Consider the following 18,815-nt stretch of genomic DNA (forward strand, 5'->3'; position numbering starts at 1 on the left):
ATAGAAAGAATTTACTTTCCTGCACAAACATTAATTTAAAAAACCCCAAATTTTAAGCATTTGAATCTATTCAAACATACTTTGACTATCTAATAAAATATTGGCTTACCTTTTCTCGGTGCCCTTTTCAAATAACCGAGGCTATGCTTTATCTGCTACATGTCATTAACTTTTTGAAGAAGGTAGTTTTCTTATTTGATTTGGTTTGCAGTGCTGGGTATCAAACTCAGGGCCTTGCATATGCTGGCAAACATTCTACTACTGATCTAGAACCCCAGTCTTTCATAACTTTTTAATAATTTAAAATAATTATATGTACACTCTTTCAATGAATATTTAAAACTTTTTTCAAAGCTAAAGATTCCATTACAAAGCTTGATCTGATTTCATCTCCCTAATGTGGAAGAAACACAGATTTTCCAAATATATCTCTCACCCCTCTTCTTTCATCATTTTCAGTTTTACTCATCACTAAAATGAATAAATAATTAAAACACCCCAATGAGCTGGTGACATAGTTTGGCAACAGATATGCTTGGGTAGATTCAATCTCCAGTAATACACACACAGACACAAATTCCAACCATTAGTTTTTCATATAACATTTATCTAAGTCTATAAACACTAAATATTTGTTTGTACTTCAATAAAATTTAAAGTAAACTCAATTAATTTTAATTGTAAAATACATAAACTAATTAAAAGTGCAAAATTAAAACCTGGCAATTTCTTCTGAGGCTCTTCTTCTTGTGTTTTCTGATATGAAGGCAGAGTTCCATTAATGGAATCAATTTGCTTCCCCCCTCTAAGAAAAATAAACAACAAAAAGCATCACATAGTTTGAGAATTTTCAGACTAAAAATACAGGTTACCAACACTTAAAATATAGTCCCAAGGATATTTAAAACACAGTATGGCCTTTTGTTATAATGTACAAAGACTTGGATGTTAGATTCAGCTGATTGCTATTCTTGGGCAAGTTTTTCTTAAGCTCTAGCTAAACTGATGAGTTCCTTCTCTATGCCAAGGTGAAAACAGCTCCTCCTGTTATCTACTCCTTCCCAGAGTGACTCATTGAGTATGAAAATCAAAGAACAGAATAAATACTTAACTCTCCTCTGAACTAAACCACAGGCTTCAATGAAGTCTGAAGTGAAATCCCCCTTAAGTGATGAGAACCACAGCTCTGCAGCTTGAGACACTTACCTAAAAGATGGAGGGACAAGCTCCGGAGGTAAAGTCAGTGGCAGGGGCTGTCCAGCTTTGGCCATGTCAGTGAGGTGCATTGCCAGGATAAACTCTTCAGCTTTCAGCTGTCCATCACCATCAATGTCAGCCAGAGTCCTACAGGAAATGTGAAAATTCACAATTTACAAAAGCCACTGATAGTTCTTACTGAGTACCTTAAGAGTATAGCTTTTGTTTTCATGAGTAATAATAATGGCAGTGTAAATGCTAGGTTAACATATTTTAGTAAAATATAAACATATACAGAAAACTAGTCATTTTCACCCTTAATTTCCATAGTCCCTCAAAGAGGGAAAACACTGACTCATTATGGCAAATGCCCATTCTGAAAAGGTGGTTTATCATATTTCAATTCACTATGTTAAAAATGAAATCATCTCTGGATCACAACATAAGTCATTATATAAAAGAAAACTACAGTGTCACCTATAAAATAAGAAGGTATACTTCAAGAGAATATTAACTTTCCAATGCCCATCTCTATGAAGCATGCAAATTAACACACAAACAATTACTTTTTCTGTCTCTTTTTTCAGAAACGATCTTCCAGAAGGATTTCTGATAATGGAGAATCTATGGCTGAAATCATTAATGGACAGACTTACCAAATAGTAGCCAGCTGAGTCTGGGACAGATTTGACTGAAGAAGGGCATTTCTAGCTTGAAAACCTGATTGAGAGAGAAAACCACAAAGAGAGGCCTCTTCAGCCTCTTTTACAACATGCCAATAATGTTGCTGCTTTCTTGGAACATTAACTGTCAAAATTTTGCACCAGGGGCCAGGTATTGAGCATTCTGCAGCAATCAAAAATAGCACTGCTCCAAAGAGTTCAGAGTCTAGAATTAGTGAGGATAAAGTGCTCCTCCATGTTCTTCTAGCAAAACAGTGCTACCACAGTTCTGAGAGCAAGGGTCAAGCCACTGGCATGGAGATGAAATCTCCAGCCTTGACCTCAACACACACGGCTCTCCCTGCATGCTCTGCCCTTGTCCCTTTGTCTTCACTGCCTCTCCTCCCACATGATCTACAAAGGCTGTCATTCCTCCCAAGACTCCTGAACACACGCTTCTTTTGTTTTCAACAAGCACTGAAAACCTGATGACTCCTACATGGCATCCTCAGCCAAAACCTCGCCTCTATACTTACGTTCCTATATCCAATCAAAAACCTACATATATGCTTCACAAGCATCTCCAAAAAAAAAAAAAAATTACATCTAAAACTTCTGTCCTCATCATATCCCTCTCCCCAACTTCACTCCAAATTGCTCTCTCTTCTCTGAATTGCATTACTGTCCATGCCATAACTTGAGACAGAAATCAGTTTTCTCTGATGCCCCTTCCTTTATCATCATTCCTTTATCCAACATAAGAATTATTTGCTGAGAGAAGAGGGGATGTGAGCCTTAGAAGGTGGGGGAACATACTTGCCTGTTGTAAGTATATACCTTGTGTATTGCCACTTCAGCATCCTCTGTAAATGTACTTAATAGTCTAAACTGAACTCAAATGTTCTACAAACACATCTGAGTCAGAGTACCAAGAGTGAGCAATGAAAAGTGCAAGTGGAGAAAATGCACTTTCAAAGGGAGCTAAGGCTAGTTGCTACCACTACCAAGCCCTGTGGTTTGGGGTTTTCATTTATTTCAAAGTTTACAAGATGAAGTCAATCTTCCTGACAGATGCCTTCCCAAATTTGGCATAAGTATGTGAAGAAGGCAATCAAGTTGAATCATCTTTCAATAATCATACATTTATAATATTCTTATGTATAAAAACACCTTCTAAATGTCTTGAATGTTAGAATTTTAGATAAGACACAAAGCATAAATTCAAGTAACAGTTTTTCAAAAGAAGTTTACATAAAAGATTACTGGTCTCATAACTATTATACTCCAGTTACCTGAGAGGTATCCACTCATGCTTTTGTCTAGACTATTAAATTTTTGCCGATACTTTAATCTTGAGGGCTGAGGAACTGCCCACTCCGAGGTCCCAGTCTTGGGCGAGTTCCCTGAGAGGGAAGCAGTTGAGGAAGTTGAGCTACAATGAAATGTATTGAAAAATTTATGTTACCAAATAAAATACATTTAATTAAACCTTATAAGACAAAGACATTAAGAATCATTCCTTTTACAATATAATGGCAATAGACACACACAACTTCACCTATTAAGAACCTATAATTCCAGGCATTTTACTGTCCAGGGCCTTTTAAGATGGCATTTCCTATCTTCCAAACACACTTAAACTATATTATTGCCCATATTTCTTACTTTGTTTAAAATATGATTCAGTGATGTCAAGAAAAATAAGGTCACAAAAGTCAACGATTACTTAAGCTACAAGACAGTATTTTTCTGGGTGAAAGGCAACTCTTCATAACTGTTGGGAACTATGATGATTTCTCTGACAGGTAATAAATGGTACATGTGTTTTCTCAAATTTTAAAAATACTACCTCAGCCAGGTGTGGTGAAGCACAGCTTTGGTCCCAGCACTTGGAAGGCAGAGGCAGGCAGATCTCTGAGTTCCAGGCCAGCCTGGTCTACAGAGTGAGTTCCAGGACAGCCAGGGCTACACAGTGAGACCCTGTTTTGAAAAACAAGAAAACCAACAACAAAGGAGAAAGCTTATCTTAATTATTTATACTTTTTCATTATAAAGAACAACCTGCATTTAATAAGCAGGGCTTATTAAATTAAAATCCACATTGAAAGCAGACAAAGTCGTCTGTGTTAAGTACTCATACCTACTAGATCCTAAATCAATCAGAGACTGGGCTTTCTGGATACTAGCACCACCAAATCCTCCCATCATCAGACTGTAAGATGACGCATGAGGCAATGCTGTGGGGAAAAGAGAGAGAGATAAAAGGGAAAAACCTGTCCTAGGCAATTCCACAAACAAGACAATCTCTGAACAACAAACATGATAGTCTCTTCCTTCATGTGTCTGAATCATTAGACACTTACTTGAAGAAGAATAAGGAATGGATAAAGGCTGAATGAGACTGGCAGTTCCATTTGGTAATGATGATGTACTAACAGAAGGCACTAGGGGGGCAGGCATCATTAAGGGAGGAACACTGGTCCCTGAAGTTGCAGAAGACAAGGGTGTTGTTATAGGTGCAACTGGAGGTAATGGCTGAGGAATGGACAGATTGGGCATGCTTCCCATCCCTAAAGATAAAAGAGAACACATTTTTCAATGGTACCAAGTCAACTATAAAATACACATTTTTATATAAAATATAAAAAACTATAAAATATAAAAAGCAAGTTACAGCACAAGAAGCAGGCCCAATGTTCATAGAAACACCATGGGCAAACAATCCCTAACATATTCCCTGAAGCGGCTTTGAACCTGAAGTGAAGGAGGTAAGCTTGTGTTCTGAGTGTAAATCATCTGCCATGGTTTACATCTGCCATGGAGCTACAGAGGAGTCCAGGCATCACTTGAGAAAGACTAAGCAATCTTTGTCAATTATTAGTAGGTACTGTGGTAGACATGTTTATGTATATGTATTATTGGCAAAGTGCCATGTATCTCACTTTTCTTTTAAGTTATACATCTACGAATTCAAAGGCAAATCTTTAAAATAAGTGATGACTTTTATTTTCTAAATACAACATAACAATATGGCCACCCAGTGATTGGTGTTTGTTTCTATAGCTGAGTACAAGCATGGAAGAATACAGTGTTTTAAAATCTACTTTCTGGTACAAAGGAATGCAGAGACATTTCTCAACACAGACACCTTATTGAATGTTCCATTCAAATGAGTGTTTCACATATAATTAATAAGAAATTGGCTAATCAAAATTATATGGAAAGTATACCAACAAGTAATTTCTGAAGAGTGCGTAAATTAACTAGGACAAAGTCTACAATTTTTGGTCTCAATTTAGATGGCTAATTAATCTTTAAATTAATGAAATTCTACTCATGTATGATTTTAAATTACCACATAAATTAAACCCCTTCAGGTGCATTTACATTTATTCAGTCATCGTGTTTTATTTATTTAATATTAAGGACACACATTGTACCTATTTCTGAGGTTCAATATGGTGTTCTGGCACATGGATATATTCTAACTGTAATTTCGTATCCACTGACCATTTCTCCTTGACCCCACCCCCATCACTTCCCTTCTGTAGCCTCTAGGATTTAGCATCCTGCTTTCTCCTTCCAGGAGAGACAGGAGACACTAATTGGGAACAGTATTTAGAGCCAGTTGTAACTAAGGAGGCAGATCATTTATGTCACAAGTAGGAGCTGTGACAGAGGATTCTGGCAAGACCAGACATGTACATTTACCTACGGCAGTACATTTAAGATCTCTTCTCTTAAAGGCATTGAAGCTTAACTTGGATATCTGAGAACTGTCCTTTTGTGCTAATAAATCCTTTCCTGGTCTCCAAGGAATCAAGCTTAACAACCAAATAAGGCTGATAAATTAATAAATACATACCAAAGCGAGCAGAGATTAGTGGGGAGAACATAGGGGGTTGCTTCATGATAGGAGGGAGAACTACAGGCAACTGTTGGCCTTGAAGCTTTAATTTGATGAGTTTCATAGCTATGGAGAACTCTTGCTGATCCATTTTCCCATCCTTGTTCAGATCTGATAAGGCCCTAAGAAAGATGAGGTGAGTAACAAGGAAACAAAAATTACTGCTGAGGTTGAGAAAATGAAAACAATGACAAAGCACTCACATGTAGACATCACTTAATTAAGTATACATATATATGAATAATAGTAAGAAATATTAGCTAGAGATAGTATCTAACAAAATGCTCACAGACCATACAGAATCTAGAGTTCACAGAGGATTTACAACAATGTAAACAGTAAGTAATTAGTCAAGACTACTGTAATTCTAAGCCTGAAATCTCAGTCATTATGGAGACTGAGGTAAAAGGATTGGTCTACAGAATGAGTTTAGGACATCCAAGTCTACATAGTATGTATATTTTATATAGGTACATAAATTCTTAAGTATTCACTTGTTCAAATAATTGAAAACACGTTTGAGACTAGCATTTTGTCTGGCACACAAATGTTCCATAAGGAAAAAGAATGAGGTAGAAGATCTTATGTATTATAATACATTAAAAACACAATTCCAGATGTTCTAAAATATTTTAAAAATATTATTTTTTATATGTATGTCTTGCCTACATGTACATATTTGTATAACATATGTGCCTAGTATCCACAGAGGTCAGAAGAGGGTGTCAGATCCCCTGGAACTTGAGTTACAGATATTTGTGAGCTGCCATGTGGGTGCTGGGAATCGAATCTAATGCTCTTAGCCACTGAGCATCTCTCCAGCCCCTCTAGAATATTTTTAAGTAGGAGCAAAGAAAGGGATGACTACTTAGGGGATCACAGATGATGAAAATAAATGAAACTATAAAAAGATAACAGAAAGAGGAATTTGAGATTTTGTCAAATTGTACAGAAATATTTTTAATGATAATTCATATATTTTTAATTATAATGAAATTAAAATTTTTTCCTATAGAATAAAACTTCAAATTATTTTCAGTCATTTATTCTTAATTAATATTCTTATTTAGCAATAGAGTACAAATGATAACAATTTGATGTCAGCTTCATATTATTTTAAACAATAGCCTATCAGAAATTTAAGTGCACTTATAAAGAAAGCATCTTACCATATTTCAGCTAAAACTGGGGCTGGCAGACCTGACTGTAAGAAAAAAGTACGGGCTTGATCACCTGAAAGTAATAAACACAAAAGCCAAGTGGTACATTAGTAAACGGAATTATCCTAATACTTATGAATAATAACAGCTAGTACAAGATGTTGACTTAATTCCTGTCATTAAAGCATATGTGAGTTATACAGATGTATATATGAAGTTATTTGCATTTTAGAACAATGTAAGTTACTACTAACATTCTATTAATCAGTGAAGAAAGAGTATGTTATTCATCTTTGAGTTCTATAATTAAAACTACCAAGTGCCAGGGAAACATATCTCCATTAACTTCCCCATCCTTCTATGTATGCTTGATGTATTTATAACAACACAAAACCCAATTCCTCTTTGCTTGGGTTTCCAGAACGAAGTTTGTAAATGTTAAGTCTTGAAGAATGAAATAATAATGCCTCCCACTAGAACATGGAACAAACTTGCTATTGAATGATGGCTTTTCTGAGCTCAGTGTTCTCCTGCGGCACCCACAGCATGCAGGGTATGTTTCCAACACTCTGTATCACCCGTGTCAGGCCCGGGAACAAAGGAAACCAAGAGAAACACAGCCATGTGCACACTGCTAGCTGTGCTGTTAGTCACAAAGTTTTGATTCAGGAATCTCAGATCTTCTAGTAACTGTGAGTGGCTATTATTAATTATTTGTAAGCAGAGTAATCAAACTCTGACAACAGGTATGGTATAGCAGGAATACAAATGACATCAGACTATAACGAATAGGAGGATGGATTCTTAAGTCAGACTAAAGACTATCAGCAGTAGTCATCTTGATAGCCTTAGGCAAACTCCACAACATGCCTCAGTCAAGGCTTTACCCTGTGTGAATACAGACACATACAGTATCTGCCCCACAGGGATGCTGTGAAGGTGAAATGCAGTAATGTACAGTGCAAAGCCCATGAACAGCATAGTGACCTTACTGTGACAATTATAGATAAAGCACTAAGATGAAGCGGCACACAATTTTTAGGGAAGGAAAGAGAACCACACCCAAATCCATTATTTTTTTTTTTGTTCTGGTGGTCTTTCTAAAAACAAGTGTGTAATAGATTGTGACATAAATACAGCAGATGATAGCTAGTATCCAACAGGTTAACCTACCAGATGAATCACTCTCTGATGGGGAGACTTACTTGACAAAGACGTGGGGTCACTGACTATAAATGACTGGTTGCTTGTGTCTGTAATTTTTTTTCATGGCCAAAACATTCCTTCTCTAATAATAGCTATGGATATTTTTCCCACTGCTTGTGTGTTTATCTAGCGAATATATACTAGCTAGTAGGCACACATATAGCTGTGGATGGCCAGGAAGATGATTTCTGGTTAAGTTGTATAATTCTGATGAATAGAGATAATACTAGGATATTTTTCTTCTCTTTTGTTTTTTGAGACAGGGTTTCTTTGTGTAGCCCTGTCTGTCCTGGAACTTGCTCTATAGAATAGGCTGGCCCAAACGCACAGAGATCCGCCTGCCTCTGCCTCCCCAGTGCCTCCCCAGTGCTGGGATTAAAGGCATACACCACACTGCCTGGCTGGATATTTTTCATTACTCAGACTACCATAGGAAAGTAATGGTATTCTTAGTCACAAAGAGCTAATTTTAGACTTCAAAACAAATTCAAAGGAAACTGGTTGTCCCTGGAGACAAATATCTGGTTGCCCCTAAAGACAAACACAGAAGGACAATTTCCCAGGTGTTTACTGCTGATTTACAGTCAGACACAGAACAACTTTAGTAGACATTAACTTTCTCAGCAACAGACTTTCTACATGTACTCCCCAACCTCAACGTTCAGCCAACTGTTTATTATTTAAGTCCCAAATTTCAATGTCACTTTCTGTCTGGGAACCCTGACCACTCAGAGCTACATGCTTACTTTACTCACTGCCTGATCAGCAAGACCTCCCTAGCCTGACAGAAACTGTGTTTGGCTCTGTTTCTTATTGTTTACTCAAGAAGTACTGTGTGACCCTGAAAATGTTTTGTTCAGAGGCATTGCTACAGTTGGAGAGAGAAGTGTGAAAGATGAAGAAGTGAGGAGAGATGTGAGAAGTGTGTGTGTGTGTGTGTGTGTGTGTGCGTGCATGCGTGCATGTGTGTATGCGTGTGCATGCATGCTGATGCAGGGAGATGTAGCTGAATGTGTAGTCAGAGAAGTATGAGAGATTAAGAAGAAATGTGAGAGAAGTATGGAGAGATGTAGCCGAGTGGGTAGAGATACAGAAGATGCAGCTATACAGAAGAGAGATATGCACAGAGGAGAGATGTACATGAAGGAAGAAGTATATACAGTTGTGTGGAGGATGTAAGTGTGCGGAGAGAGATGTGGCTGTGTAAAGAAGTATAAAGGTGTGTGGCTGTGTGGAGAATGTAACTATGTGAAAAGAGATGCAACTATGTTCAGAGACGTGTGGCTGTGCAGGAAAGAGATATATGTATGTAAAGAGATATAACTGTGTAGGGAGATTGTCAATAAAGAGAAATTATTCAAGATAAGTAAGAGAGAAGGTTACCATCAGGACAGACTGTGCTTGTTCCTTATCATCCTCAGATAGAAAAAATCTAGCACAAAGATAGAGAAGAATTTTTTTCTGAATTTTCACTGATTTGAAGGCATTCTTTATACAACTCTGGGTGTAGACTTGGGAGCTGGCCTCCTGAATTGCTGCACAATTAATATGTAGATTTCTAGGGGGAGGTCTCTGGGAAATATATCAGATAGAAAAAATAAGTTGGGGAGGATTTGGAGAGAGGGCTCAGCAGTTGAAAGCACTGGTTGCTCTTCCAGAGGACCTGGGTTCTATTCTTAGACCCATATGGCAGCTCACACATGCCTGTTAACTCCAGTTCCAGGGGATCTGACACCTCACACAGACATACATGCAGGCAAAACACCAATGCTCATAAAGTAAAAATACATTTCAAAAAGAAAGAAAAAACTTCTTGAAATAGTATTAATACATAATTAAACAGATTTCTGACCATCATTTACAACTCATGGCAAGAGCTCCCCTATGCCAAATTCAATCAACAATTAGGATAGTTTCAGGAAAAATAAATTTTTTTAAATTCTAGAGTTTTGATAGATATATACCTTATTACTTAACAAATATTTAGTAATAGATATTAAAACTAAGTGTAAGACACATGAACAATAACATAATTTACAATAAATAATATATCAAAGGATAAACACAAACCTGTTATGTAACCTCCTGAGGGTTTGAGGTTATCAAACTGTTTGTCATGCTTAGTACGCTCTTCAGAGGTGATAGCCCACATATTTGGCCCTCCTAAAACATAATGAAAGGCCAAGACATTACAGTATGTAAAAGAGCCTACTCAAAACAGTTTATCTACAAGAATGCAAAATCCTAACATACAGATTCGAATCTAATCAACTATATACAGCAACCCTACGGCTTTTCAGTCATTCAGTCAGTTGACATTTATTGAATAATAACTATATACCACTCACAAGAATGAGGTATTACTTGGCAATAAAAAGATTAAAGCTGGGCAGTGGTGGTGTACTCCTTTAATCTCAGCACTTGGGAGGCACAGGCATGTGGATCACAGAGTTTGAGGCCAGCCTGGTCTACAAAGTAAGGACAGTCAGAGTTACAGAGATACTCAGTCTTAAAACAACAACAACAAAAAATGATTAATGTATTATTCTCATTCTCAAAGAATTCATACCTAGAAAATAAGTACCACCATGTACTGTGCTAACTGTGAAGGATTCTGAAAAGAAGTTTGACAACAGCTGTGGGATTGATTCTAAGTTAGAAGCATCAGAAGTAAGAAATAGGAAAGATTAAGCCCTAAGCAGAGGTTGGAATCTTCAGTACCTCACCATGTGCCCAGGTGGCATAAGAACACTTTGTTCACACAAAAAGTACATGGTTTGAGAAAGTGAATATGCAAAATGCTCTAAGTACACTAAAGAGGCCACTAGCTAAGATAATGTGAGTATGAGCATGGAAAGTGGCAAGAAAGAACTAGCCTGAATTAACCCAAAGAGTCATTCTTTTTTCCTCACCACTGGGGACTTAACTTAAGGCTTCCCTGTACTAGGACACTGTCTACCACCAAGCTCTAACACTAACCCTCTCTTTCAGACTCCCTCACAAGGTCAGGGCAGATGTTACTTCCTTCAGGAGGATACTGACTGACATCACTAGGTGACAACAATTGTTTCCTCTTCCATATTCTCAAGATAGATTCATGCTTCTGCAGGGCACTCAGAAAGATGTGGAAGCTTTCTGAGATCCATCTGCTTCAGCAGACTCTAAGGCCTGGGAGCAGGAGCTTTGTGCATTTATCTTTCTATTCCAAGAACCAGCTGAGTACCAGCAAAGAGCAAACCTTAAGAATGATTCCTGAATAGATGTCTAAATCAATCAAAGAGGGAGCAGGCGGGGAGGTGTTTCCTACATAGGTCAGGACTGGAGGAAAGGGAACACTCACACCACTTTTCCCTCTACCTTCCACATATACTGATCAGAAGCCTTCTGAAGGAGTCTTTGAAAGCTTAATATGTTCACCTTGGCTAATAAGCACCTATACATCACTTTCAGTTTACTCAACATCTGTCAACAAGGAACCACATGTATTTAGACACACAAACTCATATATATATCTGCTGTCCACATAGTAAAAACAGCTGTGTTGGAAAGGCAATTTTCAAGAAAACCAAAGGCCTATTCTACATTTTAAATGCTAAAATTGATTTAACACATTTTTCTTAGCTCTAAATGACTGAATAAAAAAACTATAAAAAGAAGTTTAATGCCTTGATCATATGTTGATTTTTCTTTCTTATCAATTATTCTCCTATACTTTTATAACTTTTGTTTCACTTTGTAATTTGAGCAAATATCAAAATATATTAATATCTCTCTTTAAAAAAAAGAAGTTTAAGAGGTGGAGTTAAAAATAAAGAAATCTGTTGAAAAACTAAGGATCTAAAGCAGATAAACCCTCACACTTGTGAAACAAACACCACATGTGTAGTAAAACTTCCTTTGCCATATCAGCTTATTTATCATAGATTGAGCATATTATCCATACAATATGCAATATACCTACAATAAAATAACACTGAACATAATCTTTCACCTATTAAGATTAGCCAAATAAACCAGGAGGTTAGTTTGTGAGGATGACCTAAAAACAAAGTATAATGACATACTCATGTAAAAATTCCATTAAAAGAAGTCGTGATGGGAAAGAAACTGTATATCATAGAACTTATTTACTGTGTATGACTTTGGAAAAAAAAAGATGAAAATGACAACAAAGGATGAAAACAGCCATGAGACCTGATAAAGTCACTCACTAACTCCACCACAGGACACTGCAAGTTAGGGTACTATTATGGATAAGGAAACTAAGAGCAATGGTGGAGGAGTAACTTGCTTAGATAATACAATAAGTAGCTGGGTTTAGAACTTGGGTAGTTGAGGATTACTTGAGTGGTAGAGCGTGTGCTGAGCAAACACAAGGCTATGGGTTTGGTCCCCAGCATGAGACAGACAAAATGGAAACTGAGGCTAGAACTAGGGCAGCCTGAACTCCCTGAACTGTATGATCTCCCAGTACACATGACAATATGCTCTCAACTGTAAGTGCCACCTCTGTAGCCTAGGAATACCACCTAATCCATATTGAATATGCAATAAACCTATGTATGATAAGATAATGGCAGGAATGACAGAACAAAGTATAATGACTGACATTATGAAAATTCCATTTAAAAAACTCACTACTTTTGTATACTAACCTAAAAAATGAATTAAAAAATGAAAATGGGCAAAAAAAAAAAAAAAAAAAAAAAAAAAGTCTCATTGTATAGCCCTGCTTGGCCAGGAACTTGCTAAGAAGATCAGACAGCCTCAGATTAAACAGAGATCCACGTCTCGTCTCTGCCTGTGATTAACACATGTGCCACCATTTCTGGCTATGGTACTCTTTTATATACAATTATCTTTTCAACTTTTCTTGGATGCTTGTCTTCATAATAGGAGGCTCAAGCAGCCTGTTAATATTTGCTGCTTAATTTCTCATGACTCTAAGCAACAACCATGATCCCTTCATATTTACTCATTCAATAAACAATGATGAATACATGAACCCTCTTTAAAAGTCACAGCCTTCTTAATATTTAAGACCCCACCACCAAAAAGACCACAAACAATAATTACTATTATTATGATTAACAAACTCTGTAGAAATGAAATGCTCAGTAAGTTTGTCAGGACATGGAATAACTTTTAAACATGTTCGCTTTAAAATATTAAACTTAAATATTGATGTATCAAGAATTTTCTAGAAATGAGGTAATTTCAAAATGAAAAAATTCAGCAATGTCTGTGATTCAAAGCCAATTTTTAAACAGTTGATACAATTCTAATTTTCTTACTTAGAATGTATCACTAACATAATCTTTCAAAGCGCTAACTATTTGATATTCTGCACCTGGAAGGAAGAAAATCTCCCAAATTTAGCCTATTTTTGTAAGCTTTATTGAAAGGCTGAATAACAAGATGGGGGTTGATGTCCAATATTTCTATGAAAAGCTAATGACCACTTACACTGTCTGATAATTGTGTTAGGAATCCATCAAAATTCCACCCATACCCCAACTCATCACTAAACTAAAGATGGATTTTCAGAAAGATTTCTCTTGTTTATGTTCTTCTTGTTATCAGCTCTGTGAAACACAGTCATAAAACCCAGGAAGAAGGACAAGTCCTTCATTATAGAGAACTAACTATATGCTAGTCAGTAATACCATCCCTGTCTTCATGTGTGTCGATACACATACACATCTATAAATAAAAAGCAGACATAAAGAACACAGCTAGGTAGCATGTCAGGATTACAATTCTAAATGTAAGTATGTCAAACAAGCTATATTTATATACAATAAAAACAAAATTTTATGACACAATTGGATGATGGTGTACAGAAGACTGCAGATAGACCCATGTCTATCGCCATGCACAAAACTCAAGTCCAAATGGATCAAAGACCTCAACATAAATCCAGCCACACTTAACCTCTTAGAAGAGAAAGTAGAAGGTACCCTTAAACAAATTGGTATAGGAGACCGCTTCCTGAGCATAACTCCAGGAGCACAGACACTGAGGTCAACAATTAATAAATGGGACCTCCTCAAACTGAGAAAGCTTCTGTAAGGCAAAGGACACAGTCGACAAGACCAAACGGCAGCCCACAGACTGGGAATAGATTTTCACCAATCCTACATCTGACAAAGGGCTGATCTGCAAAATATACAAAGAACTCAAGAAACTAGTCAACAAAACACCAAACAACCCTATTAAAAAATGGGGTACAGAACTGAAGAAAGAATTCTCAATAGAGGAAATCAAAAAGGCTGAAAGACACTTAAGAAAGTGCTCCACATCCTTAGCTATCAGGGAAATGCAAATCAAAACAACTTTGAGATACCATCTTACTCCTGCCAGAATGGCTAAAATTAGAAACCAATGACAACTCATGCTGGAGAGGATATGGAGAAAGGGGAACACTCCTCCACTGCTGGTGGGAGTGCAAAATCATACAGCCATTTTGGAGATCAGTATGGGGGTTCCTCAGAAAAATGGGAATTAGTTTACCACAGGACCCGGCAATCCCCCTTACAATACACCTAAGGGCACTCTGCTTTTTGTCCTCCAGTCTCACACATTAAGCAGAATATACCTTTAGGCTATTCTCAACTGTTCAGTGGGAAGCACATATTCCAGATACTACCAAAAATGCTTCAATAGAAATGTGGAATTTATACGTAATACTAATAAGAAAACACATGTACTGCTCTGAAATGCTCAGTGTTTTCAACCAGAATACTTCAAGTTTTACATTTTAAAAGTCAAGGAAAAATAAGTACAAAAATGTTTTAAACAACAGATTCACAACCACAACAAAAGCCCACCACATCCTCTCATCCTACCATTAGCACAAAGTCACTTACCATTCATAGCTGTGGGAAACTGAGCCATCATGGTCCTGAATTTCTCTTGCAGCTCTCAGCCATCTGCAACATGAAAACATGGTGCCATTGGTGTAACAAAGACAGATCACAGCTTAGTGTTAAGCTGTAGGACTGTCTGTCCCCTTTAGCTCACAAGTCCCACAAAAACAACACAGTTCCTGTTGCTGCTGAACAGGCAGAATTCACAGCTGGGGATGAGGAGGGGATTCTGAGGGCAATGGTGCTGCCTTTGGTATGCAACCATTTAAAAGAAACAGTATATGCAACAGCAAATGCAGAATAAAGAAACTCTGGGCATTAATCACTATATCTATAGAAATAAATTCAGGAGAGACAAAAGGCTGTTATGATTAGGTAAGAATTGATATAAGGAAATCAACTGTATAAATTAAGTATATAATAACATGGAGGTTGGACAATGGTGGCTCACACCTTTGATACCAGCACTTGGGAGGCAGAGGCAGGTGGATCTCTGAGTTTAAGGCCAGCCTGGTCTACGGAGCAAGTTCCAGTATAGCCAGAAACCCTGCCTCATAAAAAAAAAAAAAGAAAAGAAAAGAAAAAGAAAATCATAGAAATCCATAATGTTGCTTTAATCCCTAGCAAGAAATATATCTAAAATAAATGTAATACTGCTTTTTAATTAAGCTCTACAGGTTTAAAAATAGTCTAAAAAGAATGGCATACATAGCAAAGCACACAGACAACATAGAGGTACAATTTAGAAGTAATTATCAAGCTGGGTTCTGGTAGTGCACTGAGTAGGCAGAGACAGAAAGATCTCTGTGAGTGTGAGGCCAGCCTGGACTACAGAGTGAGTTCAAGGACAGCCAGAGCTACACAGAGAAACTCTGTCTCAAAAAAACCAAAACAAGAAAAAAAAAGTAATTAGCAAAAGCCACCGTAATTATTAAAATACATTTATGTTCATTTATACAAGTGAATTGGTAAGAAAAGGGTCTTTGTAGCTAACAGTCCTAGGTTCAGACCTACTTTGCTCTATTACTAACTGTGACCATAGAAAAGCCTTAGATTCCTTGTCTACAAAAATACTTTGGATCAATATTTGTTTTAAGTATTATACCATCTAATCAATACACTGCCTGACATACAGTGTGTATTCACTAAATGACTGCTACTCTGTACACATCCAGAGAAAGTATCATTATGACACCCCCATTCACTATTTAACTATAAATAAACACAAAATTCAAAATTTTCTCCAAGAATCTTGAAAATAGGACTAGTCAGAGACAGTTTAAAATGTCACTCATTCCTCACCTAGCTATCTAACCAAATAATTTAAATATTAATAGTTTTAGGATTTCCCCCCCCCCAAAATACTTGGGTTAAACAAAGCATCCAAGAAAGGTTCACATGAAGCTATCACCAGAAAAACTGGCTGTCAAAAGTACAGTTCCAAGGAACCAGAACACTAGTGAATTCAGTATGCTAGCACCCTATGATAAGGATCAAGTCCTCTAGTGACTTAGATATATATGGTTATATTTCATATTCATTTAGTGATTCCTGGTAACAAAAAAAAAAAACAAAACAAAAACAAAACCCTGGTACCATAAATCCAATTAATTTATTGACAAAGGGAATTGACAGCTTATTTTCCTCCTACAGAGCAAACTAATTTATCTATTACATGTGGTGAGCAATAGGAGAAGTGATTAGAGTGGCTAATGGCAAAAAGCATCCAAAGACAGAACTGAGCCGGAGGGATGGCAAACCTCCACAAAGGCTCACATGGCAATTTCACCCTACATTACCTCCCATCAAAACACACATCCTTTCTTAGCTGACAACAAGCTTTATGGCAGTGGAGTTATTGTCATTTCTCATGCTTTTACTCTTTCTGGGTAGGAGCAACCATGAACATGTTGGTTTTCTTTATTCCTTTCTTACAAGATAAACTCCAAGTATTGGAGTTGTTTACAAAAAAATAATGCCAAAACTCTGGTGGGTCCCTGGAATTCCTACAGAAAGTACTGTGTTGAGCCTTATGGGATGAGTAAGAATCAGTTATAGTTAGAAGGTTAAAATCTTGAATTTAACTGAAGCAGACAGGTGTTGTAAAGGGTTTTATAGAGAGAACAAACATTTCATTTAAGATAGACAAACAATTGTGAAGAAAAGGCGGAAGCAAGGAGCTGAACTAGGGCAAGCTGAGAACAGAACCTGGCACTAATCTACAATAGGGGCCGTGGGAAGAGACAGAAGAGCTAGAAAAACAGTAGTATTCAAAAGAAGCAGAACTCACTGACTCTCTGGAAATGAGTGACGATATAATAATCAGAAACAAAGAGACAACTCCCAGAATTATAGTCTTTGAGGTTGGGAAAATGGTGGCATAACTAGCTAAAAAAGTCAACACCAAAGGAAGCTCAACTACTCATGAGTACAACTTCCTTAAACACGGGACAATTCTACAAATACATTTTACTTCCTCCATGCATAAGCAATATAAGAGAAAAATAAGATGTCTACCACAAAGTAACTATCTACTCAGATGTGCACCAAACACTTACAGTTTCCTGTAATATACAAGTTTTAGGCATGGGAGAAAGCTTGTCCAAAGCATTACATATAACCTACTATGTAGCCTTCTAAAGTACTAAACACAGTGTCAGTGACAACTAAAACAACAGACAAACCAGGAACAGAATCCATGGACAGAAAGCCTTTAATTGGTAAACCTACAAACCATCTATATAGAACTTTTGGATGGGTATCATGTACGCCATGGAGATAACAAAAGGCCATATGGTTGATATACAACTATCAGAGTAATGATCCTGAAATAAAATTAGAGAATAATCAAATAATACAATGGACAGGGAAGGCAAGGCTACTGGTATTACAGAATCTTTTCCACCTTGTATGCACAATTTAGCTATTCATTCATGCATGCGAGCACCATACATCGGCATTTATACATGTATAAAGCATTTGCTGACTTCAGTAGCATCTGTGTAGTGGGATATTCACTTTGTCTCCTTCTGTGGCACTGACCACGCCCATTGGGGGGTGGAGCCATGGGCGGAAGTGACCTGTGGAAGGAGGTCGGAGGGGGCCAGGAAGGCGCTCTCTTTCTGGCATGACTCGGACAGGAGAGGATTGGGTTGAATTTCCTGGTGTTCATCTGTCTAGGTTGTAAGTTATTTCTCCCTGAATAAACATCTATTCGGCCTATTTGTTTATCCTGATCCTTATTTACCGCAATACATCTGATTATGGTATTACAATTTGTTGGAATCAGTAAGCCTTTAAAGCATACCCCTGCATCTGTTTTAATTACATTAATTTTCTGTCCCATTTTAGGATCATTTAATTGTACCATGTTTAACAAGTTTCCTAGCTTATTAGAAGACTTGGAAAAAAATTATAATTGGGGCTGGAGATGGAGCTCAGAGACAGGGCACTTGCCTAGCATGTACAATGTCTTGGGTTCAATCCCCAGTGTTTCATGAGAAAAAAAAAAATATAACTGAAATTTTGAAAAACATGATAGATCATATAAGTCTGTTTTACATTTTTTTAAATAATTGCTAACATTTGCTTAATGATTTATATTAAGATAACACACCTCTATTAATAACCTACCATGTATAATGATCAACTAATATTCACTAAGAATCCAATATTCCAGTTCTGCACATAAAGCTTCAGATACCCAGGTGCTAGGTACCCTGTAATACATTCCTGCAAAATCCTTACAAGGCAGATATCTTACTCATTTCACAGACAAAGAAATGGAGAGGTTAAATTACTTGCCCAAATTCAG

At 37.0% G+C, this 18,815-nt stretch overlaps 1 protein-coding gene across 4 annotated transcripts in view; it reads right to left on the reverse strand.

The window, feature by feature from the left end:
• The window catches only part of Itsn2 (intersectin 2), a 108,920-nt gene that overhangs the window by 70,121 nt on the left and 19,984 nt on the right, over nucleotides 1-18,815 (reverse strand). For all 4 annotated transcript variants that reach the window (XM_051181708.1, XM_051181709.1, XM_051181710.1 and 1 more), the window contains exons 2-11: nucleotides 15,002-15,064; nucleotides 10,203-10,295; nucleotides 6,936-6,999; nucleotides 5,725-5,888; nucleotides 4,223-4,429; nucleotides 4,000-4,096; nucleotides 3,152-3,291; nucleotides 1,854-1,917; nucleotides 1,207-1,344; nucleotides 720-805 (exon numbers count right to left, since the gene is read on the reverse strand). In XM_051181708.1, the coding sequence (XP_051037665.1) occupies nucleotides 720-805; nucleotides 1,207-1,344; nucleotides 1,854-1,917; nucleotides 3,152-3,291; nucleotides 4,000-4,096; nucleotides 4,223-4,429; nucleotides 5,725-5,888; nucleotides 6,936-6,999; nucleotides 10,203-10,295; nucleotides 15,002-15,032 (1,084 nt within the window). In that variant the 5' untranslated portion in view covers nucleotides 15,033-15,064. The remainder of the gene's footprint in view (nucleotides 1-719; nucleotides 806-1,206; nucleotides 1,345-1,853; nucleotides 1,918-3,151; nucleotides 3,292-3,999; nucleotides 4,097-4,222; nucleotides 4,430-5,724; nucleotides 5,889-6,935; nucleotides 7,000-10,202; nucleotides 10,296-15,001; nucleotides 15,065-18,815) is intronic.

This window comes from Phodopus roborovskii, unplaced genomic scaffold (genome assembly GCF_943737965.1).
Source record: "Phodopus roborovskii unplaced genomic scaffold, PHOROB, whole genome shotgun sequence".
Lineage (NCBI taxonomy): Eukaryota > Metazoa > Chordata > Mammalia > Rodentia > Cricetidae > Phodopus > Phodopus roborovskii.